Genomic DNA, 25851 nt, shown 5'->3' with positions numbered 1-25851 from the left:
ACACAAAAATTTATACAGCTTACCAAGCATGGAAATATTTTCTCACTTGATAAGGAACAAAACCACTCTAATCCTGTAGGAACTTCCTTACAACACTGGCCCAATTTTTTCTCTTGCCAGATAATTTTGCAATATTTCCATTCCCACTGTGAGCAGAGGCACAGGTCCCCAGACAATTGCAACCATTGGTGATAGCAGGTGCTATGGTCAGTAACTGATTCTTCAAGAACTTTCTAAAACTACTACAAGGAAGAAATATGAGGACCTTTTGACTATGAAGAATAGATTAGGACCATGTCATTTGAAGATCACCACCTAAGCACAGCTGGAAACGCAGAGGACTTTGGGACTAGGTTTTGCAACTAGATCACCCCATTTTTCAACCCAAAGGAGGCAGGGGCAAGGCAGGAGAGGGTGCTTGGAAAGGACACTCCTCAAAACATGTTAAGGCTGAAGGCAGTGATGAAGCAAATTCCTGTCATTACCAATTCATAACACAAATTACCACGAGAGGGCACAGCACGACTGCTCCATCCTTCAGAAGAAATATCCCCTTCCTGCTCATAAAGGTCTGCAGCCCTTCATGTTAACACTGATGACACTAACAACGTTTGGCTGTGGCCCATATGTATCTATGTGCCCTCTGCATATTTTGGGAAGTCAATCATTTCCCCTTAATCAGCTGGAGACTGTCACTGCTGGATACAACCATGCTCTCATCTGAAAGAGCCCACGACTGCACGTACTCAGGCCCTCCTGGTTTTGCTTGTCCCACTTGGTTTATGTACCTGCATAATACATTTCTTCTTTACACTTGGTGCACTCTTTAGCCCCTTTCTCAGAGTAAGTGTCCCGTGGGCACACCTGGCAGCCAGATGCACCTGGTTTGTCACTGAAGGTACCAGGCTTGCACGCGAAGCATTCAGATGTGTATGCAACTCCTGCAACAAAAATTCTGGGTAAAGCACTGAAAGAGACCCATCTGTAACTGCTGCCTACCTGGGCTTATGGCTGAGAGCAAACCAGCTGTATAAAACAGCATAAAAATCACACTCAGTTTCACCACTCACTTAATACACTTTGGCTTTGCTGACCCATAATTTAGGTCTTTAATTTTGATACCTCAATTAAAGTCTGACCCATCTAAGAACCTTATATGACACTCCCAGTTTTGTTACACTTAGCCCAGGACCAAAAGAGCAATTCCAGTAAAAACAGATCATTTGAATATTAATTCAACTTTCACTGTTATGATATATATCCAGTTATCACTGCTGAGAGACTTACCAATAACCACAGTCTTTCTATCCTACTATAAAGAAAACCTGGTTATTCCTTTTTCTCTCTATTTGCTAATCCAGTCTTCTCCAGTAGATGGCAACGTTTTCCAGATAAACTAATTTTTCAGCCTTTCCTCACTGTGAAGTTTTCCTGTTTTGTTTCTATTCTTCAGAGGAGAGAGGGGGCAAGGGGCTAAAAAAACCACTTCAGTGCTGTAGGCACAGCAGTAGAAATAGCACTTGGCAAACATTGTGACAAAAGAGTGAGATAAAACTCAAATTCTACTTACCTTCAATGGTGATGTTCTTCACTAAAACTGGTTTTACAACTTTGGAGCCCATGAGAATCCCTGTTGTTCTCCAGTACAATATATTGCTACCTGATTTCAGAGTTACCTGCAACAACACATGTGAGTTAGTAAACATCCCCTTGCCAAGACATTGTTTTATTTCCTACTTCCATTCAAATTTCTTGCATCCTAGCAGCTTTTCCTGTGCTGTTCAGTGGGTCAAGAGGTAATGGTAAAACAATAGACAGATGCTGTGCAGACATATCTGAGGAGTGCCAAAATGTGCTTTATGAAAATGTTTCCCAACACCCCAGTTGGAAAAACACCAAGAGCTGTTTCTGACCTTGTTGTAAGAAGAATTTGGAAAAAGCTGTTCCTGTCTTTATCCAATTACCTCTGGCACTCAAGAGCTTTTATCTCCAGCCTTATGTTCAGATATAGCCAATCAGTTTGTTTTTAAAGCCTTGAGATACACTTTCATAAAGAAACTTGACATGACCCAGAGTTCAAAAATCCAGTTCACAAGAGAGTTTTGTTCATAGGTTTTAAAAATCAAGTTCTGTCTGCCTGTAACAGTATTATGACCAGCAAGCCAGGCACAAACCATGGCTATCTCCAGCAGCAGTCTCATCCCTCCTGCTCACTTCTGACTGCAAACAGCAAATGAGATGCAGAAAACAACCTGGTTTCTGACTTTTCTGACTGCCCTGACCCACTTGTGTTCACAGCATGGTGCAGCAAGTGACTGCACAACCCCTCTGGAAGGGTGGTGGGTTGGTGGCATCGTGGCTGAGGTAAGGGGCAGTAGGAAGGCAGGAAAACTCCTTCAGCAGCAGTTTTGGTGCCTTCTGCCTTCAACTGACTTGTGTAACTACAGTATCACTCTCATCAGCAAAAGCAGCAGGTTCACCAAGCTCCTGCCTGGCCTGGTATTCCATATCTACTAGCCCAGTACAAGATGGTGAGTGCCAATAGCAGGACAATGGCCTGGAAGTGCTATATTTTCACACAAGAAGAGGCATAAACTCTACCAGCATAAGGGTCCAGGATAATGTGATTTACAGGAGGCCTGGCAGGACCACAGTTTTTGGTTGAAAAAGAGTTGAAAAATTTAGCAAAGTAGAAGTACAGCATATTGTATCTCCCACACCCAGACATCTGCTACCCACAGGGGCAGAGGAGAGCTGAGCTATCCCATGCAACAGGGGAACTGGGACCATCCTGAAAGAAGAATCAGGTTGTGTGAGCTGAGGTACCCAACACCAGCCCCAGTGCAGCAGGACCCACCTGCTGAGAGCAGAGACTGCAGCAACTGGAAAATTGTGCTCACAGAAGATACCTTGAGAGGATTTACAGGAAAAGCCCTTCAGGACAGACAGAATCATCATCTCACCTAGCTCATATGTCTACATTTCAGCCAGCCATCCCAACAACTTTCACAGACAGTGAGAACACTCGCACACCCCAGATGAGGCGCTCAGATGGCACCATCTCCCACGCAGGCTGCCTACATCCCTCAGCTCACCCAGGTCAGTGCCCTGGCCTTGGCTCTTCCTCTCAGCTCATCCCTCCTCAGCCAGCTTTCCAGCCTCCCACTGTAACCTGCACTGGTCTTGCACCTGACCTAACAGGCACTCCAGCCAGAGCTGGCTCAGGAATACAGTTTCTCCTCCAGGAGGAAAAGCACACCGTGGAAAGCAGAGATGGCCACAAAAGCTTTTTTCTTCTAGCACAATGTCCCCTGTGCTGGGCCTTTGCTGGGATGGCTCTGGGGACAAGGATGTGATGGTGCAGTGGAAGCCAGGCCCCAGCTGATGAGCTGGTCTGCACATGATCCTGTGAAGGTGATGCTCAGCCAGCTGGGTCACAGCCCAGCCAAAGGGCTCCTCCCTCAGCGTGGACAGGCTCATGTCCCTGCTGCAGGAGCCAGCTGGTTTTTCCCACAAGCCCCCATGGAGCAGAAGTTGGGTGCAGTCCAACTCTTCTGCACACACTTGGGGATGGAATGCCCATCCTGCTCGTCTCCACATACACGCCCCACTCCCAGTGCTCTGCCAAGGCACAGAGAATAATCTTGTGTTCTCATGAGCAAACAACTGTTGTACAAGATTTCAATTACAATCATGCAGAGTGATTGTGGCATGCAGATTTGCATAAATCTATTCAACCTCATCAAACACTTAATTCAAAGCCCAGGGAAATCAATACAAAGTCTTGCATCTATATAATTTCCTTTGGGATCAGCTCCTTAGGGATCTCCATGACTTTTCCCCTCAGTGCTAGGAAAGCTCTGCTTCTCCAAATGCATTCACAGGAGCTGGCCCATGTTTGGTGTCTGGACAGAGGAAATTACAGATTTATAAATGGAAAAAAACTTCATGAAGGAATTTTTCACACACTTACAGAATGAGAGCCCCATTCCCCGTTGTCTGTGAGCTTCACCCACTTGTCTGCTGTGGACTCCATTTCTTTGCACTGGTCATTTTGTATCTGTTAATAAAAACACAAGATCAGTGACTACAATCAGGTGCATCTCTCTGGCAGCATAATGACTTCTGGGAATGATAAGATTCAGCTCTGTTCCTCTTGTCTACATATTTAGACAGCTGCCTTACTTGTGGCAAGATAAACCCCGAACTTTCAACATCTGCAACAGCTTAACAGTGCCTCCACCAGCCCACTCTGACACAGATGGTAAAAAAAGAGCAGGACCAGACGATTTCAGACTTGTCCTCACACTATGTGATCAGACAAGGATGCTGAGCATCTTGTCTTTCTGCTTCCTTCTTCTCCTGAGCCTACCAAGACTTAATTCTCTAAAATCCAGAGGTTTCCAAGTCATAGGGGAAGCAGGAGAGGATGGGCCAAAGCTGGAAGACAAAGTGTTTTCTCTACAGCCAATATGTGCTTTCCCTTTGGCTGGCTGCCACCTGACCTAGGGATGAGATTTGTAAAGCTATCAAGGCAGAGGCAACACGCCATGCAGAGTCTGTCCTGGCACAAGTGGGAGGCTGGCTGTTCCCTGCCTGGGTCCAGGGCAGCTCAGAAGCCTTTCCTTACAGCAGGGTTTGGTGCACTTCTTTCTTCTTACACCTGTCTTCTCAGATGAAAAAGTATCAAGTCTCTTTGAGGCACGAGATCACATACTCAGCTTTTCTTGCAGCAGGGAGAAAGGCCACTTCAACACTTCCAGACACTTGACCTGGAGCCAAGGATCCTCCTTAAAGTTGCTCCAAATCAAATCTGAAAGAAGCTGTGCAACTCCACATCCTCCAAAGCATCTCTACACTCAGTTCCCACCTGGACCAACTGCACTGAGGAAATGAGGTGTGAAGAAGCACCTGTGTAGAAGGGAGATTTCCCCCCCCACCACCACCACCTAATCATCTTGTGCAACCTGAGCTACAGCACCCTTTTTTCTTGATTCCCACTTGCAAAGAGGAGCTAAGAATATACAGCCTCTTCTCATCAGGTGTGAAGGGCTTCAATATGTAAATAGAACCAAGGAAGGGCAGCTAAAACACCTCACCCTTTCCCAGTAACCTGCCACTGCCACTGAAATTCCACTGTCCAGAGCTACAGTGCCATTGTTAAATATATTTAAGTGCAAAGGCATGCTGGAGGAAAAAAAATGACTTTTACAGAATTAAATATGGTTTCCCTGAAATACTGAGGCTGACTAGGAATTTACGGGCATTTCTATAAAGGGCTGCAGCACTCATTGCTTCTTGAAGAGGGGATGATAAGTTCAGAGAAGGCGAATGAGTGGGACATGGATAAAAACAATAATCAAGAAGCCATTTTCAAAGCCAGTGCTCACAGAAACAATATATTTGCAGATCTGCCAATCAGTCAAGCAACTGGAGCTGGGATTCATAATCCTGGCACACTCACCTGACAGCAGAAAGCATAGTTGCTGCTTTCTTCCCATGAAGAAGGCAGGGTAGTCTAATACAAAACAGAAATGGCTAAATAACATTGCCTGCACGGTTTGTTATCCAAGTGCAATAGCAATCTATCACACTGATGTGGCAGCATGAAGGTGTCTCCAACAGGTAATTTTTGTCTTCCTTTCCCAGCCTGCCAAGGATTAGATACTTTGCACTTTTTCCCAAACTTCAGTAAATATTAGCCGACACCAGCTAAGAGTTCTCACTCCTGTGAGGTGCCATGAGCTGTGTCTTTCTGATGAAAAACAGCTGGTCAGACAGATAGAAGGACAGTAACAGAGGAGACTGAAAATTTCCAGTCATCTGCCTCTCTGAGTCACCCTCCCATCACATTTTTTTCTGTCCCAAATGGCAGGTACAACATGCCAAGGACAGTGGAACCTTCCAAAGCACCTCAGTAATGTGAGGCATTTACACCCCACTGCAAATCCTGGTGCTGGGAACCCTCCAGCTCACTGGACAGCAGCCAGTCCATCCAGTTGGGCAGAGAAGGGTTGCCTTCCCCATCCTGGTCACTGCTGACCAGACAGTTTCAGCAATTTGAGCACACCATGGTGCAAGCCCAGCCAGGCTGTTCCCATGTCAGAGCTAATGACCCCCAGCCCTTCCATTTCACAGCATGGACACATCCTCAGAAACTAATTCCTACTGAAAGTCACCTGAATTTCTCCTGCTCTTCTTTTCATCTTAATTACTAAATTACTAGGACACAAACTGACCTAAAATGAAAGGTTTCCACATAGTTCTACTTTGGAAGAAGTCTTTTAAATGTCAAGTCCCTTCAAAGATATCTCCAGTCAGACACCCCAAAATAGGAGCATCTATAACCAACACCTGTCCTGCAAAAGGCTGGACTAAATGGGGCCGTCGTGACCCCTAATGGCAAAATCCCAGCCCATGGCAGACAGGATCAGTTCAGAGTGAGTTTTGAAGATTAAATAAATGCCACAAGACAGTACAAGTGACAGAAAGAGAAGCAGAATTTTTTTTATACTGCTCAGCAATAACAAGTTATGGGCATGCAGGGAACTTAAAAGGGGGAAAGCTGCTAATGATCTGGGGTGAATTCTTACAAATAAGGTTGGATTCACCATTTAAAAGGCCTTACAAAAAATTCAAAGAAGATGTTGTTATCAATATACTGGTACTCAAAGAAGACAGAGCCGGATTTCTTCAGGTGCACAGCGTAGATGAGAGAAACTGTACAGTCATCCCTGTTTGACTCAATGTAATTCCCTCGAGGTGTCCATGAAGAGCTGGTGAGCATAAACAAAAGAAGCCTCAATTGAGATCACAGATACTGAGGAGACTTTTTGTACACTACTACACAACAACATGTTACATAATAAAGACCCCAGAATCCCACAACAGCTAACTGCAGTGAATTTTTAAATTTATTACAGGATCTCCATTTATTTTTCAGATATAGTAAATATAATAATTTTATTTTATATCTATTTTTATATGTTACATGAATAATATAAAACATAATACTGTTCACTGAAACTGTGATTGGGAAAAGATATGGTATGAAAAATTTAGGACTCAGCCTATATAAGAAAGGTTTATTATCCACAGGTTCAATATACCTTCAATTACACTCAGAAACAGCCTTCTGCAAGCACCACAGGTCTCTAAATAGGCTATAAAATGACCTTTTAGCCATATTCATTACACCATGACTCAAATAAGAGCAGCTCCAGGCTGATCTTAAACTCACTGGCTGCTGATGAGCCCAAGGAGACCATGCTGAGCAAAGAGACGGGGCTACACATTTCACCTCCCAGCCTCTCTTGTCTGCCATTAGCAGGGCTGGCTACCCTCTGCAGCGCTTAGATGAGTCATTAGGCAGCTTTTTGCTGCTGAGCTGTCTCAGGTTTACCCCCAGCTGCCCAAGCCAGGTGCAAGCAGAACTTCTCACTTGTTGCAGCTGTCAGCTTTGCTCTCGGAGGAGCCGAGCGCCGTGTCCATGAAAGTCGCCACGTTGGAGAATCCTGCTGGCAGCTCATCCCACTCATCAAACTTGATCCCACTGCCCAGTGAGTAGGTCCCCTCTGCACACTTGCTGCACACCTGGTTCTTCATCTCCAGGTACTCACCAGAGGCACAGGAGAAAGCTGGGGAGACAATAATTTACAACATAGGAATGGATTTGTCAATCCCTAATAATTTCCTTGGTTTGTTTTTTTTTTTTGGCCACTTAATTAATTAAGATTGAACTGCCACTAAAGGGAACCAAACAGAATGTCCCAGTCCCAAGAGCATAACAGCAGAACTACCAATATCAGTTGAAAAACTGAGATGTTCACCTGGGTTTTCACTGGCGTGGCAGCCCTGAAACCAAACCCCAGTGACAGCTCCTGATTTGCAGCTCGCCTCCATCAGCAAAAGAAGATTTTTAGAAACAAAATCTCCATCAATAGATTGTGCCCAAAAGTAATTTGTGAAAATGAGGATTTATAATAGAGTTCTAATCCTTGCTCACCCAACTGTTACACTTTGAACTCAATTAAAACCACCAGTATTTGAGAGCCAGAACAGACTTTTCTCACTCACCTAAGCTAAGAAGGGCACACAGCAGCAGGCTGACAGTCACATAACACTAAAGACCTTGGCTGAGAGTACCAGACCTAATCCAAAGGCCTCTCTGTGTTTCTCCTCACATGAACTACCTACAAACCTCAAACATCTTGCCTGATAGACCATGTGGTCTTCGAAAAGGTCACCCACAGGTTAGTGACTAGAAGATGAGGATCTTTGATTAGGGTGACATTAACATGCTGAGAAAATAACCACTGGTTGTCAGCACAGCAAAGACATTATTCAAAATCTGCATAATTAAGGGAAGTACAATTAGGAGGTATATTCACAAAGGGCTTTTTTTTCCTGATGCCTCTAAAATTATTTCCTCCAAACAGCTGTATGCTGCTTTCCCCCCTGATCATATCTCTGCCTGCTAAGGGAAGATTATTCCTACTATGGAACGGATACCTGGACAGTAGCTGAAGTCCTCTATGCCCACAGAGCCCCATGCCTATGTCAGGAATCATAATTCCTGCCTGGACACTCATTTCAATGGCAGACCATCCCACTTTCCCTCAGTACCATGCTGCAGCCTGTCCTCCTTGAGACTGAACATCCTGAATGGAAAACAGATGAGCACTTTCTGCAGCCCATAGTACTTCCTACGATGTTTGCAGATTTTTTAATTATGCCAGTCAAGCCAAAGCAGGATCCAGAGCAAGGCACACAACTCACATCCCAAGAAATTATGGGATTTCTTCTGTTTCACACATGCCACGTTGCACAGTGACAGATCTTTCGTACCCTCTCTTTGACAGACATAAACTCATTAGCCTGGGAAACTGCAGGATGAGACCAGACTGGCAGCCAAAGTGGTGAAACTGGCCCAAAACAATGACGTCGGCTGAAGTCCCAGAAAATGTGGTTCCACAGATGTGCCAGTGTTTATCTAAACTGCAGAAAAACTTGCTTCATTGTAAGCACTTTGACTAACTCATGGCTGCATAACATGAATCTCCATCTGAATCCAACTAACAATTCTGGCTCCCATTTCTGTCCCAGTACCAGCAGGATTTCTTTCTGTAATTGTCCTTGATGCGCGCCACTGGGAAGCAGATTAAAGTCTATTTTGATGGAATGATCTGCCAAAGGGTCATTTTTCCTTCTTGGTCCTATCAGCATACTCTGAATTTGAACCAGTGGCCTTCAAACCAAACAGATTCCTAACCCTGTTGCTCACTGGTGATGGACCAAGAAGGAAAGTGGGCAGGATCCAGGCAGAGATGGGTGTGGGGTGGGAATAAACAAGGAAATCCTGCCATGATGGATTTCTGTGAAAGACTGACAGACAGACAAAAAATCCACCCTCAGTGAGGGCAAGGGGTTCACTCTAAGCAGAGGGTAGAGCTAACACCCCACCTGACTGACTGTGTGACCTCAGCTCAAGCCATAGGATCTCCCTGCACCTGGGGCGGGGAACAGCTTTCTTCAGAGATTTGGGCAAAAGCAGTGAACACATCCCTGTGTGTCTGAGCTGTGACTACACTTCCTACAGCTTTTCACCTTTAATATATAAAAATGTCCTGACTCACTGCGTTAGCGTTATTAATAAATCTTGCTTTATTTTTTCTTTCTCAAGAGTGCAGAGAGAAGCCATCAGCAAGGGAAGTAGAAAAGTAAGCACTCTCATGACATCTTTGAATTCTTTAACAGTTTCAACTTTTTTTTTTTTTTAAAGAAAGCTAAATAGCAAGAAATTGAGAGTGCTGCTTAACCATTCCAGAATCATGAAATTCAACTAAGAAGTCAAGAACCGTGAGCAAATCACTGCCATAATGAAGATGCTGAGGGCAGCAGAGCCTCCTCTTCCATCACAGTGAGGATGAGCAGAGGTTTTTACTTTGGCTATTTTTTACTTTAGCTATATTTTAACCCCTTGCAAACTGATCATTTGAGAGAAATAAAAGAGTTCAAGAGATCAGGCCAGCTGCCGTGCAGGACACATCATCCATCTCTCACCCTTCAGGAAATAGGTGAGCCTTCCTCTTATTTAGGTGGGGAATTACCTTCTTTCCTTACAAGAATTGTATCTAAAAGGCAGCAGCATTTCCCATCAAAACACATGCCCCTGCAAGCAAACTGGCTCTCAGCATGCCAGCTGCTTGCCAGGTTCAATTTGGGGCTGAATGTGGCTAATGGCAACATGAGCCACTTTCAGCACTGGAACAGATGCAACATTTGGTCTCCTTCCAGCTGGAGAAGGGTGGGGAGGAAATGCAGTGTGTGGTGAGCATGAAGATGGTCTCCTCTCCTAGAGTCCCACAATTTGGTCTTCCCTCAAGGGGGAGATCAAAATCCAGGGCAAGCTTTCTTTAGTCTAAATTGCATCAGTACAAGAGCTCATCCCAGCTGGAGACAGGGAGATCAGTCACTTGAGGAGGGACAGAGCACAGACAGATGATCCATCCCAGGGCATCCCAGGAGCTTCTCCTTCCTTGTGGCTGCTCCATATCACTAAGACATAGCTGAGCACAGATGAAACACTTCCCAGCAGCCACAGAAACAGCTGGAATTACTGCAGCATTGCCGTGCTTGTGAGGGTGACACAAAAAAGATGCTGCCAACAAGAAGGGCTGCATCACAACTTAGGAAGTTAAGGAGTGATGCAAAGTTTTGGGAACATAAATTCTGTATTTTAGGTGTATGCTCTAATTTGTCCTCCACTAAACCCTCCCTTTCCAAAATCCAGAGGAAAAATTGTTCTTCCACATTAGAGGAAGATTCTGTGAACACCCTTGACCCCAGAGTCCATTTGTTTAGACATTTGATACTTAATTTTCAGAGCAACAATCTCTACTGAATAACTGGACATCACTATTTTCTGTCCCTCTCTAACTGCAAACTTTACTATTACACCTCTCAAATATCAGTTTGGGTGTTACACACCAACTTACACAGAGCAATGCACATTGTGAAGACTGAATGTGATTTTCTTTCTGTGAAGAAAACTGTGAAATGAATGGAAAAATTTCATTACTTTCCCCACCACGGGCATGTTTAAAATTGGGAGATCATTTCCAGAGGCAGTTAGGAACAGCATGACACACTGTGGTGCTAAATATCAGCTGCCTCTGGTGTTGATACAATTATTGATTATTTGAAGCTGTAGCTTTTCTAGACAACAGAAGGGGGAAAAAAAAAGATATTGTGGTTTGTACAGGTAACTAGTCTTTCTCACAAAAAGATGTAAAGTACACTTTAACTAGACATTGCCACAGGCAGCCACACACATTCCTACACACATGCAATAAAGCTGACAGCATATGCACAAAAATTGACATGAGATCCAGTACTAACAGCCACCATAGTATAAGTCTTGTCAAACAAACCTCATTTCATTCTTTAAAAGGATTACAAGCCACTTGATGAAGGTGATGGAGTGGATGTGGCATTCACATTTTTTGCAAAAACCCTCTTGCCCAGGATTTTTCTCCTAGGAAGCTGAGAAGCCTCAGAGAAAAAGGAAAACAATAATTATCTCATTTGCTTCTCCTGTGTTGTGCTCATGTGGAATGTGTTTGGAGATTGTTCACCCACAGGTGATTGTTTCAGTGGATTCTGCTGTGAGTTGTTTGACTCAATGGCCAATTGGGGCCAAGCTGTGTTGAGACTCTGGAAAGAGTAAGGAGTTTTCATTATTATCTTTTTAACACTCAGCAAGTATCCTTTTTGTTTTCTTTAGTACAGTATAGTATAGTATTCTTTAATATAATATAGTATCATAAAATAATAAATTTGCCTTCTGAGAACATGGAGCAGAGTCATCATTCCTTCCTGCCACGAGGGTCCCCACAAATACAATAGAGTGGATGTCATAGACTTAGGGCCCCTAACACAGTTAGCTTATTTTGTATGTCACTCTGATGAAGAAAGGTAGTGGTGCACAACACCAGTGGGGAACACCTTAAAGGTGTTGAGAAATGCCTGGGTAACAACTACAAACCATCCTTGAGCAGGGAGGAAGGGGGCAGTTCTGCCTGCCTAGGACTGAGTCTGATGGCTGCCCACATTTTTCTCAATGATCTGCAGACAAAAAGAAAAGGAATGGAATCAAGATTGGCAGGGGAGAGACTGTTACCAAGCCTAGCCCACTCAGTGTGCTTTAGCAGGGTCAGAGGTAAAGACAAGCTGCTGAGGGCAAGGAGTGCCAGCCCTGCCTGCAGAGGGCTGAAATGTATCCCAGAGAGCAGCAAGCTGAGGAGGACTGCAGACCCCCCATTCATCAAGAGCTTCCACTGTCAAGGCATCCAAAAAAGTCCCTGGTGAGATCTGGATGAATTTAGAGGTGCAGGTAGAGATATATAGGATGAAACATGTATTACAGGGAAGAAGATCATTATAATGCTGCATATAGATGTGATTTGGCATTTTTATGAGGCCAGTACAAAACAAAAGGACTTCAAATGGTGTTAAAATCAGAGAGATCTGAAGTGCTTAATCTAGTTAGTTTATCACAAGAAGATTGAGAGTCAACTTGATTAATATATAAGCATCTCCAGGGGGAGAAAACACAAGATCCTGCTGCACTTTTTAATCAAGCAGACAAATGCAGAAGAGCTACCTTCTGGTAGCTGAACCCAAACAAACTCAAATTGGAAATAAGGCACAGATTTTTAATAGGAGGAATGACTGACGGCTGGAACAATCTGTCATGGCATGTGATGGACCCTTTGTCTCTCAAGTGTTTCATGCCATAACTGGATACCATATGGAAGAAAAGCTCATGCCAAATACCCATTACCAGCCCCTCCATCAGCCTGGCTGGGGGTATTTTAATGGTCTGTGAGGTCAGACCAGCAAATCGAATTAAACCCCTGACTCTTAAACTCTGTGAGTCAAGATCAGTGGTACCCACCCTCCCTCCCTCCCAGGACACACCCTGAGGACTGGGGCATCCTGCAGCAGGAGTCCTGCCCGTGGTGTAACCCCTTCCAAGGAGTGCTTGCAGTCCATCACTTGGCAGATCTGATTGCGCTTTACAATCACTTTGCAGACATGGAAACAGCTCCCCAGAGGGCAAAACAGACCATAAACAAGCTTGTCTCATTTGCCCTTTGACTGCAAGTCTCCAGGGTCACACTCTGTCTTTTAGTACAGCAGTGGCCCTCCTGGTGATTTTGGTGGACTAGAATCAATATGAGTTGGCACATTTCTCTTCTACTGACCATAACATTCTCACATTGCTTAACTCTCTGAAGCTGGGGATCAGGACAGGACTATCATGAACAAAGACTGACAAACAGAGTAGATCCTCACATGTTTTTGGCTACTCAGCTTCTCCTGAGCTCTGAAACTTTCCTCTGCAGTGTTTTCTCATGTCAAGTATCTTTCAGATACTACCACACTGTGAGAGGAATCAGAATATTTGAGATTCCACCAGAAGATTAGCCAAAGCTGTCTCAATACCCTGCATCCTCCAACACCAAAGTATAATGTATTCAATTGCTTTCCTCCCTCCTGGCCACCAAATCTTCCCTCTTTTCTCACCCAGCTTCCCATCCCACATCACTTGGGCCCACCACTTCTACTTCCACCACTCTTCTCAGCAGACGTTTTCCTCCAGACATTTCTTACTTAAAACTAAAATATCTCAGGTTCTCTCTTTATTCTGTTTCCACTGAACACGTGCATAGTCACGTGTATTGTTCTGTGTCTCTCTGGCTCCCAATAATTGGGATTTAAAAAAAAAAAAGACACAAGACTGAATTTTACCAGGTTGTACAACATCAGAAGGGGGTAGCAATTGAGCAGTTCTACACAAATCAGTGAAAATACAAAGCAAAGATAATCTCAAACACTGGTTTTCCATCTCTTCCCTCTCCATTCCTGTGTTGTTAACCCAAAGCCCCATGATCTGGGATTCAGGTGATGTGCTGCCATCTCCTGCAGGCAGAGTCAGGGCTGAATTCTCTCAGCCTCCCATGGGCAGAGGTGGAAATATGAGGTTGGCAGCATCAGGCAGCTGTGTCCCAGAACAGCTGCTGTTTTCAGCAGACACATGGCACAAGCCTGGAGGGGAAGACGTGGCCAAGGGCAGGCACATGGAGGCTTTTCAGTGACACCCTGGGGCATCAGGGTCCACACAACATGGAACCAAGGACAACCAAAATACAGAATGAGGAGGGGAAAAGAGGAAGACAAAGGATGAGAGGAAATCATTGCTCTATCATTAATGTTTCCTATAATCTTCCCAGCTTCAGAATGTCTTCTGTGAATAATTTATACAAGGCTTCTCCAATAGACTGTGAATAATTGATGTTCGTTTTCTTCAGTCATTATTTCCCAATGTGTTACCAGGAACTAGACTGAATCTTAATTAAAAAAAAAAAAAAATCTGTCTAGGCTGTTTAGTCTTGAAATGTGATCATACTGAAACATGAAAAAATTAAAAAACTTGGGGAAGAGTACCTTCTGTGGAAAACCTTTGCATTTCATAGGAATACAAACTTTTTCCTTTTATCCAAAAAATAATTAAAGAGAACAAAGCTTTTTCCAGTTCACCTCTTTTCCCCAGCTGGCTTGGGGAAATAGGACACTTATTATCCCTTTATTGCATCATTTGGACACTGAAAGGTGTGGGTTTGGAATGGAAATAATCAATTCACAGCAGTGTGGTGTAGAGAGCAGGAATGCAGTGCACAGGTGTGGATTTGGAATGGAAATAATTGATTCACAGCAGTGTGGTGTAGAGAGCAGGAATGCAGTGCACCAAGAGGTTAGGAAGCACACTTGCTACCAGGGTTTCAACAGTTATCCCAGTGGAGACGGCAGGAAACAGATCTGGAGGTGAGTGAGCAGCTCTCCAGCCCCTACTGACTCCACCAGGCATATTTTAATTGCTCATCCACCAAAGTGGTTCTAGTGCCATTTGATGGTCTCTGCAGACACACACACACAGCCGTTGCCTCTCATCCCTCTACCAAGCCATAACAAATCTCAAGGTCTTGCCAGCTGCTTCCTTCTTGACAGAGAAATTAACAACTCAGAGGAATTTCTTTTTAACTTTTTTAATTACATTGTGTACACAACCAAGGTGAAGAATTCATCAGAAGACACTAAGGCCAACCTCTCCCCTCATAAGCTCAGTACACACCTCAACATGCAGCTCCCAGTAACTCTTCCCCAGAGAAGAGAATTAAATTCTGAGGGTTCAGTGCAAACTCTTCAGCTTTTTAACTATTTACCTATTTTATTTTGAATCTCTGCTTCAAAAAGCCAACAATGTGACTCATTCTGCAAAGACAGAGTCTTGCTCATGCACAGACTAAAAATTCTGGAAAAAAAGGCTGGGGTATCTCACATGGAAATGCCATGAGGTCTAGCATCAAGCTTCAGCCCAGGTGAGAAACCAAATAGCAACAGTAAGACTCACATACCTGACTGGAGTCAGGAACACGAATTAGCAGGGATGCTCTGAGAGGAACAGGAATAAACATCTGCTCAAGGGCTTTGCTAAATCCCAGCCTTTCAATAGCAGCTCTCAAACTGTGCTGTGCACACCCCTGCTAGCTGAACAGCTTTGATCCATGGCAGCCCTGCATTAATATGTGTGCACAGAAAATTGCAGATGCCCACTGACTTCAGGGGAGTTAGGAGCAGGCCCAGCTCTTACCTGCTTGGGATGTCCAACTTTACCAAAGTCTGAGAGGACATCAAACTCAAAACCTTCATTTCTGTTATGAAAGAAAAATGCTAAAATTCCTGCTGATCACTTAAATTGCCCTAAAGTGTTATAAAGTGTACAGCCTTAAAAAGGTCATTTTGCCTAATTGAGTCTGCAATTAGCAGGAAGATCTGTATCTCCTCCTGTGGTATCCTGGGAGCAGATTACACAAGTTGGAATACACTCAGCAAACACAGCTCAGTAGCAATAAATCAGGTCAAATTCTGCTCTCAGACTCCAGTAAAGCCCATTGTAACTGAGGACAGTCTATTTTCTGAACTCAGTGGAGCTTTTCATATTTCTCATTTGGTAGGGGATCACTGAACTCACTTCAAAACTGAAGCACATTCCTGATTTCAAAGAAGTTGCTCCCACCTTAGTGGCACCAGGTGAAGGTGCACTTTGCTAAGCAGAGCCACAGAATCACAGAATCATTAAGGTTGGAAAAGATCTAAAAGCATCTAGAAAAAAAGATGTAAAAGCATCAATTCCAACCATTAACCCAACACTGCCAACTCCACCAATAAACCATGTCCTCAGGTGCCACATCTGCATGGCTTTTCCACACTTGCAAGGATGGTAATTCCACCACCCCCTGGGCATCCTGTTCCCATAATATGATCAAGTTCTTCTATATTATCAACTTTTTTTTTGTCTCTTTTCTTAAGAAATCTTCTTGATTACAACTGCCATTTTAATAATGGCACTTTTTCCTCTTGAACACAGCAAATCCAACTCCTTTTAAAATGCTCTATTATTTTCACTATAATTTCTTTATTATGCTCACAGCACTAGAAAATGAGCAGACATTTATGAGATAAGGTACAACCTATTCTTGCCTAGGATGGCAAAGAATAACTAATATTCTGTGGAATAAGAGATAATGTATTAAGATGGTATGAGGTCAAAATGTGAATCCTTTAAGCTCTTTCTGAGCAAAAATTCTGCTGAGATGAGAATATCAGTGCACCTGGGCACACCTTGACCCAGGTAATTGGGCTGTACGAGGGAGGGAGGGAGGGAGGGAGGGAGGGAGGGAGGGAGGGAGGGAGGGAGGGAGGAAGGAAGGAAGGAAGGAAGGAAGGAAGGAAGGAAGGAAGGAAGGAAGGAAGGAAGGAAGGAAGGAAGGAAGGAAGGAAGGAAGGAAGGAAGGAAGGAAGGAAGGAAGGAAGGAAGGAAGGAAGGAAGGAAGGAAGGAAGGAAGGAAGGAAGGAAGGCTCCAAATTCAGAGTCTGGAGTGTAAAACATGCAGCATATGGTCGGGCTGGCAGAAGAGCCTGATGGTGGCCACAAAAACAGACTGCAGTGCAGTGTCAGCAGGAACACCATGCCAAATGCTGCTCCCACTGCCAAATCCCAAAAAGTCCCCATTAAACACTGCCTACAGCCCCAGACCAAAACAAAGGGCTCCCAGAGATCCCAGCCATAAGGGGGTGCAGGAAAGGGCTTAGCCCTAAAGCAAGATGCTCCCTTGGACTGCCATCAATATTTTCCATTTAAAAAGCCAAGCAACTGCCCTGATGGCTGTGATCCTTATCAGCTAAATTCCCTTCCTGCTATCAGACTCATGAAGGGATCAGAGGGAGATCTGTGGTAATTAAAAATGAAGGAGATCAAATTAGTAAAGCACATTCCCAACTGTCAGGAGTGATTCAGAGGTCTGGATTCTGCTGAAGGAGGCTCTCTGTCTGCCACTCCCACCTCCATGTATGCACCAGACCTCCAGAACAGTTTTGGGAAGATGCCCAGAGGGGATACCTTAAATGGGAAGCAGAGAAGAGCCAGAATAGCTCTAGCAGTAATAAATATTACCTTTTCTCTGGCCAAAATCTTTATGGACTTTTAATGCATCTCTTCACAGGAACCCTTGCAGCCATGATGTGGCAGCATCAAAAATGTGACTCAGCTGTGAACAAACAGAAAACTGAGAGAGGTGCCCAAGCAGCCTGGTGTGGCCATGACACAGGTGTACCACACCACACTGAATGGAAAACACAGCGGTGTTTTCAGTGGAAACTGAGAGTGGTGGTGACTGCAGCCCCACAGAGCAAAAACAGAAAAAAATAGAGGGGAGTGAAATACAGAACAGGGCACGCTGCAACTGCAGAGCTGCTCCTGCAGCTTCCCTCACATATCTGGGTCACTGCCTAGCAGGACTTCCTACAGCACCACAAAAATCTCTCGTGTGAGCCTCCTCCTTCCTTCCCACCTACATGGGAGAGACGTGGAGGGCAGGAGGGTTGCAGGAGGGGAAGGTGGATCATTGTGCTGCTCTGTGCTCATGGAAAGAAAAAAGCATAAAAATCCTTCTCCTAGTAACCAGGTCATAAAGCAGGCAAAACATGACAGCCCTGTCTACTGTGCACCCCATGACTATTTCTCAGAGGACGCTGCCTTCTCTGAAGGTAAGCTGTGCTGGTGAAGCTTCTGAAGACTCAAAAGCAGGGTGGAATCCTGGCAGGTTTTGGAGCCTACAGCAGTTTTAGGGAACGTTGTGGCTGTGCTCAGCAGGACACAGTCAGCTGTGATTTGCAGGTCACCGTGTGCTTCAAAATGCAGCAGAGCACAGAGACATCCAAGCTAATTTTAAATGGTTTCATTCAAATGAGAAGCAGTAAAAGACAACGTCCTGAACACGAGCACATCTCAGGACACCGACTGAGCTCTGATGCCACAGTCCAATTGCTCCAGATATGGGAAGCACCTGAGCTAACCCATTTTTAGCAATCTCAAGTGTCTTTCCACTCCACTGGAGGCCACAGTCTAGACGTGTTTACAAAGCAGGAGACATTTAACATATTGTTATGCCATCTTTCAAATTTCTAGTTCAGGCACAATTTAAAGAGAGCGACTGCTGAGCATTTGGGAGAAGGAGAGGTTGGCACAGTATTCTCAGGATTCAAAATTAATGACAGCCTGCACATCACTTCTGTTTGCAGGGAGCAGTAAAGATCAGTGGCAGATATTCTCAAGCAGCAGCATTTCTGAGTAGATGCAAACAACTGCAAACATTCTGAAGTCAGCAGTGATGGCAGATGTGTTCCAAAAAATCTCACTTTCTCATACAGATTCCCTCATCCCATTGTGTCCACTGAGGGCTCTACCAGCCTCAAGGAAACAATTAAAAAAAAGCCCTAAGAACTCATGCTGCTTCACAACTGCAACTGCTACGCAAGTGCAACCCTCTCTTAAAGGCAGAGACATAGGTGACCACAGGGTATCTCAGGACTAATAGACATTGAACAAAACTTCTGAAGATAGCAGACCTCTGGAAGGAGGAAAGTGGAAGCTGGAAATTGTCCTATGCAGAGTGATTTTACTGCAGGCCCTGATTCTGCAGGTTGAGGGACCAGAGAAAAACTCAAGGGGACTACAGGATTCTACCAAATGTCAGAACGAGCCCCAGTTCCTATGTACTGGCATAGGGTAGGGCCTGAAAGACGCAGGAGAACCAGAAAAATTTGTAGAATGTCCAGAAAGACTCAGCTCAGAGGAATGTGGCATAGTTCTGGCATTCCTTGGTAGACCTTGGGATAAAATAACACCAGACCAAGAGAGAAGGAGGGCATCTCAAGGAGCCATTAATGTGAGTTGTGTGCAAACCCTGGCTGAGCCTGCAGCACAAATCTCACTCTGCACAAAATCCACAAAGAACACAACTTGTAGAAGCCTCAGATACAAAACCTTTTGTTTTCCTCAGGCTGCAGAAATTCATGTTTTCAGTGTAAAATGTCCTTGGTACAGCTGCTGTATTGTCAGCTGAGACAGAAGCCGCCAGCTTAGAGAATACGACAAGGAGATATCTGTCTGCATCTTCAACACAACCCATCATCAACCACAGACCCCCAAACTCCAGAGATTTGTGGGGCAGTCACTTCTCAAAAGCTGCCTCTCCCAGTTTATCCCACCCACTGGAGAATGGAGTGTTGGCCAAACTCCCTGCTGGTTAAAATGTTTTACAGCCGAACCCGCTACGTTAACCAAGCTGAATGTGAAAGGTGTTCCCCGCACATTCCGACAGTGACCGACTGCTGTTGACAGATTCACGTTTTCAGGCTGCAAGATTGGTTGTTCTTTAAGCAAAAGGTGAAAGACTAAGAGATGAGAAAACCTAGAATTACTTTTGCCATCAGAACATAGGCAGACAGCCCCTGCTGCCAGGTAATTTACTACAGACAGAAAAAAAAAGATAGAGCTCCAAGAGCCCAGGGAGATGGGATCTGAGGGGTTCAGTAAAAAAGTCAAATATCTGATTGCTTCTCAAACCAGCTGAATTGCCATGGGATTTAACAGCAACACTACAGAAAGGAGATGAGTTTTCCAGTATATTTAACAGAATCCTGTATTTTGGTGTATAATATCAGCACCCATCTCCTGGGAAATGTTTTCACCTTGTCTAGCAGGGCCAGATATTGAAAAGCCAGATTCATCTATTGCTATAAACCAGCTGAATTCTCATTGGAATTGATTTAAGACCAGAAACAGGCACAAACAATAGAAGATGAAGAGGAAAGTGAACCATTTGTCAAAATCTGTAGCAGAAAGTTGAGGATAGTGTAATGTTGCTGGACTTAAACCATTTATCACAAGATTTAAGAAGAAATAATGTATGTCACAAAAAAATAGTTATACCTATGTCCTCCAGGGTACACCAAAAGTGGTTGTGCAGCAGAAGAAATAAATCTGATCCTTTATAGTGCAGGCAGCAAAAAGTGATAGGCTTGAAGTATAACAAGGGAGATTCAACAGCAGAAAAAATCTTTAACAGGAGGGAAAATGAAAAGAACTAAATATATGAGCAAATATCTGGAGAGCTTCTGGGCTCTCCATCACAAGAGGTGCCTGGAAACAGCCCAGCCAAACATGTGCCATGAATGACAGTCATTTCTACTACAGCTGTTTGGGCTGGAGAGTGAATTATGGGATCACCTGAAGTGCTTCTCAGGTCTATATTTCTGTAATTGAAAAAGTACATCCTAAGGATATACAGAGACTCCACATTTAAAACCCTGGAAACTAAATCCAAATACCATGAATGACACATTCTCAAATGATGCTTGCAAGCAGTAAGAAACCTTGCAGTGATCAACACTGCTACAGAAAACATTTATGTACCTCACACTGGAACACAGAGAAATGAAAATAAACCTTCAGAGGAGCAGAGATAGAAGTGAGTAAATCTGACATCTGCTGCAATAGAACTGAAAAGACATAGCCATTCTTCATCCTGTTTGTCAGATACAATAATTTATACCCCCTGGTATAAATTACTGCTAGGATCCTCTGTGGAGAGAATTGCTAGAGCAAGGAAGTGTGATGGGAAAGAGCATTCAGACTGGGGAGCTATGAAACAGTGAGGGATGTGTTTGCAGGGCAGCAGCTTGTTTATCTCCCCCAGATGCAGAGAAGTGTTTCAACATAAAAAAAATGGAGAACCAAGTGATATGAAAACACTCCAAATTGTTAAAAAATAAATGCATAAATAAATAAAATGCAGGAGCTTCATAATAAAAATAACTCAGGCAAAAAAGACATTTACCATTCCTTGTGCATTCAGCTTATGAATTAGCTAAAGAATGGACATCATGAGAATGTGGACTATGCAAATACAGTTTGACCACTGGTGGTCACCATTTTGGCCAGCACAGCTGTAAATGACTGGAGAGCTGCAGAACTGGAGATCAGGGCAGCTCAAGACAGGCAACCACAGCTCTTCAGGGGATGCTGTCAGAGATGTGCCTTGTCTGTGAGCCAGCATAAAAGGGCACCTGCAGCAGACAGCGACTCTCATGGATACACTGCAAAGACAATCCCGACAGAAAGTTGGGTTGGAGGGGAAGGACAGCTCAGGGAAACTCGGGACATCAGTGACAGCCCCACAAATGTAAATAGCACAAAAAGGCAGCAATAGTCTGTAAAATGAGAAGTCAGAACATACTGCATTCCTTCCCTCTCACGGGGTCAGGTAGTCCAGAGCACTCCACGGACGGGTTGGGGACAGCCACCCTCCATCTGGAGCCGCTGCTGTCGCACTCCGTGTACTCGAAGTGGTAATCTGTCTGCAAGCAATCACAAAGAGTTTCAGTTTCATCATAACATTTGCATATTAAGCTCATTAATCAAGACTGGGATTAGCAAGCTCAGTTGTAATTAAACCAGAGAGGAAGTGGCTGGCATGGAACACACTGTGCAGCTTTGATGACTGCCGTGTCTCATCACAGAGCAAGCGCGGCTCCCGTGGCACAAAGGCTGGGGCAGAAGGTGGGATTTGCAAAAGCACTCGATAGACAGGAGGCAGATTCCACTAGAATTTTTTTTCCCCAGTCTCTTAGAGCAGGACTGATGGAAAATTTCTGTCCATCACAGTGTCTGATCTACAGCAGCCAAGGAGGTTTCCTCTTTGATCAATGGAGCAAACCACACTTGAGCCTTTCCCTCTTTGTCGGTTTCAGAGGAATTCCAGGCAAATTAGGGCAGATGAACCCAATATTGGGAGTCCTGAAAATGTCATCCAGAGTCAGCTCTGAGGAGCACCTCAAGGCAGAATTGAGGTGTGAAGGGAGATCAGTCCCATGGTTTCTGTGGCTAAGATAAGCCCTGGGCAGACTCAGTGAACAAGAGTAAGAAACTTCCTAGCATTAGCTAGGAAAGAATATTAGCTATTTGTCTTATTAATAGAATTGATTCAGATCCCACATAAAATCTAGACTCACATTTAATTACATTTTTAGTTTTGTGTTTGTAGCTCTGTTTTCAAATTCATAGCCCAGAAGTTTGTGATTAAAATAAACCTCAGCAGCATCTCATTTTTCAACCAGTTTGGGTGAAGCTGGCACTAATGGTGAATAACCTCCTTCAGAGGGAACAGACCCATGCTCAAACAACACACCCTGGCAAGCCCCACAAAATGGTTCCATAAGGGCAAAGCCACCTCCAGCTCCCTCTGCAGCTAACCAAGGTAAAATATTGGTCCTGGTTCAGGGCAAATTTGGAAGATGTACCAAATTTGGGTTCATATGCCTATTTTAGACACCTGTTGCAGAGGGGACAAGGAGATAACACATCCTAGAAACATTTCTTTCTCCCCACTGGCTACAGAGGGGAGGAAAACTAGCCACTTAATTTGGATGGAGTCTTCTCCATTTCCTCAGGGGCCCCCACCTCCAACACTGCACATCCCTTCCTGGCCCATGAAAGCACCACCTGAAAGCATGGTAATGAGGAAAATTTAACCACAGGCTCGATGTTTAAGAAGCTTTGGGGCAGCCTGGAGTGGTGATCCATAAAGTCTGGTGGGCTCCTTTCAGTTTATCTGTCTTCTGCAGGCAGGACTGGCCGTGAACCAAGGAGGGGAGGCAGTGGCTGTGTCTGCAGCCCAAGGCACAAGAGCTCTTCAGCTGCTGCAGCTCACTCTGACCACAGTAATGCAAGGGGCAGCAGCAATCTGCCTTCCTGCCACGACTGCAGACATCAGGCCCTTATTCTGCTGCCCTAGGAGGATATGCTGCACACAGGGATATTTTGGGGGCAATCTTCTCCTGTTCCTTTCCTTGCAACTGGCATTGTACATGATGGAGCAGAAGAAGGTGGAGCAGGTGGATAAGAGTTGATCCATGCTGGCTCTGATATAGATTGGTTAATTCCTGCAAATATTCAGCTGACTCACATGGAGAAGACTTGTAATTCTCCTCATTTACTTGCAGAAAAACAAACAATACTGAGTTTAATACTTCTCCTACTGTTACCATAGCTCTCCAGAGATATTCAGATGTTAATAAAGTTCTACCTAAACATCATTAAAGCCTTTGCTATTTTGCATCCAGGTGCAAATAATAATCTGATTTCTCTGGAATTAATATTTTCATGGCAGAATAATTATCTTTGTAGCTCAATCAATGGTTTAGAATCCTAACTCGCAGCACAGAGGAAAGGAAAACTATTTGTCTCAAAAAAAAAAACCAAACCCAGATCAACACATGAAATATGATATAACACACTGCCAACTTTACAAATATACTCAATTATAATATGTATTTTCCCCCTTCATCTCATTATGCAATCTTTCAGGAATACTTTAAAAAAATATTCCTGAATCATCTCAGTATGAAATCTGCCATAAGGCAAGCAGAATACACAAATGTAATAGATTCATCTCCTAGTTCATATGACATAAGAAAAAATGTATCTATTAAATTAAATATTCAAGACTGGAGTGAAGCAAAGAAAAAGATATTGAAGTGCTCTGACTTACTTTCAGATCCATTTTCTATTTAATATCAGATTTTTAAAAAATTACAGCGAGAAGTTTGGTGTCAACAATCCAGGTTGCTCTCATAGCCACCCTCTCAAAGCATATTTCAGTGACATTGAGCTAGCAAAGCAATCCCTCTGCAGCCAAAGCAGGTCCCAAAAGTGGGGCAGCTCTGAGGGACACACCATGCAGTGCAGAAACATCCCCTCTAATGGCTGGATAGCTGTCAACTAGCAACAGGGATTCAGGACACTAACAAAAATTATAAAGAATAAAAGGCTTCTGCTCTCCTTCTGCTCTCCATGTTCAGAGATAAGTCAAGTTTTCATCCCTCCATGGAAAACTCTCCAGCTCTAACCAGGCAGGGGAGGTTCCTGGAGAGATGGACCCAACACATTCCCTCTGATCATCCCTTCCCTGTGTGTAGCTCTGTCCACAGAGGAGCCACAAGACTAAAGAGGTTTGTACAGCAGAACAAGAGTTCTGTGCAGTCTCTTTCCATCACTTTTCCCTGTACTATGCTCAGTTCCCTTGTGGAAGAGTGGTTGGGGTGGGGTTTTTTGTTTGTTTGTTTTCTATCCGATTTTCAACTCAGCTTTGTGTCTGAAAACACCTCTCTGAACATGGCATCTATCTGATAAGTGACTGTATTGAGGACTCTTCAAATTAACTTTTGCCTTCGGCTGCACACACATACACAGCTCCAAAAATCTCTGCCAGCTACCAGTGCTACTCTCTCAGAATCAGAGAACCACAAAATCCCAGAATGGTCTAGGCTGGAACAATAAAGATCATCTAGTTCTAACCTTCCTGCAAAGAATCTGCAAAAAGTTTGCCCAGGGAAGCTGTAGATACCTCATCCATGGAAGTGTCTGAGTGTCGCTGTAGGACACGAAAGAACACACACACACACCACTCTCAGGGTGAAGAAGAAAAGAGGCAGTTTATTTTCTGACTCCAACATTTATAGTTTTACAAAGGTGACAGTGGATTGGAGGGTGTCAGTGACACCTCTCCACAGACACTGGTTTAACCAACAGTCCATCAACTCTCTCCTCCTCCATAAAGGAATGCAAAAACAATGAGTTGTTTACAGAAAAGTGTGTGAGAAAGTTCCCCACAAGAATGTCAACATCAGAAGGCTTTAGAGAATCTCAAAAAACCAGGGTGACATTTGAGGCCAGGTTGGATGGGGCTTTGAGCAGCCTGGGATAGTGGAAGATGTCCCTGCCCAAGGCACAGGGTTTGGCATGAGATCTTTAAGGTCCCTTCCCAACACAAACCATTCTGTGGTTCAATGATTCTGTGAAACAAACACTGAGGCCCAGTTGTGTCTGTCTTTTATAACCAGAATGTATTTGTGCTGCCTCACAGGCACGGCAGCAGCTCACAACCTTAAATTCACCAGCCTGGCTCCTCATGGTGGGTGAAGGGCACTGCAGGAGCCCCTGGTTCAGCCACACCACCCAGCACCTCCAGCTGCTCCAGCAGCCCTGGTGATGTCCTCAGCCCCAGCACAGCTCAGGTCCATCCCTGGCAGCTGGAAGCACAGCCTGGCTGCAGCACCCACAGCCTCCATCACACACAGGGTTTGCAGGAATGTTCACTGGGAATTGCCCATTAATGCTGCTTACAGAGCTTCTAACCAATTCCTCAGGAATTGGAACTCCCAAATATAGAAGGCTGACCATGGAGCCACCACAGCACCATGGGACACTGACAACACCTTTGTTCCTCATGGAAAAATGCCATTATGTTGGGATTTCCTCACAGACTCATAGAATGGCTTATATTGAAAGGAACATTAAAGATTGTCTACTTCCAACTCCATGAC

The 25851-nt window shown here is 44.2% G+C and overlaps 1 protein-coding gene across 1 annotated transcript in view; it reads right to left on the bottom strand.

Moving 5' to 3' along the window:
- Nucleotides 1-21795, bottom strand: part of ELAPOR2 (endosome-lysosome associated apoptosis and autophagy regulator family member 2) — a 45002-nt gene extending 23207 nt beyond the window's left edge. The window contains exons 1-6 of the mRNA XM_084205499.1: nucleotides 21705-21795; nucleotides 7442-7637; nucleotides 6629-6776; nucleotides 3974-4060; nucleotides 1571-1676; nucleotides 789-941 (exon numbers count right to left, since the gene is read on the bottom strand). Coding sequence (XP_084061625.1) covers nucleotides 789-941; nucleotides 1571-1676; nucleotides 3974-4060; nucleotides 6629-6776; nucleotides 7442-7605 — 658 coding nt within the window. The 5' untranslated portion in view covers nucleotides 7606-7637; nucleotides 21705-21795. The remainder of the gene's footprint in view (nucleotides 1-788; nucleotides 942-1570; nucleotides 1677-3973; nucleotides 4061-6628; nucleotides 6777-7441; nucleotides 7638-21704) is intronic.
- Nucleotides 21796-25851: the final 4056 nt, after the last annotated feature.

This window comes from Fringilla coelebs, assembly GCF_963513975.1.
Source record: "Fringilla coelebs genome assembly, chromosome: 5".
In the NCBI taxonomy this organism is placed as follows: Eukaryota; Metazoa; Chordata; class Aves; order Passeriformes; family Fringillidae; genus Fringilla; species Fringilla coelebs.
The sequence above is the reverse complement of the archived record's forward strand: the minus strand, read 5'-3'. Positions and strand labels throughout refer to the sequence as shown.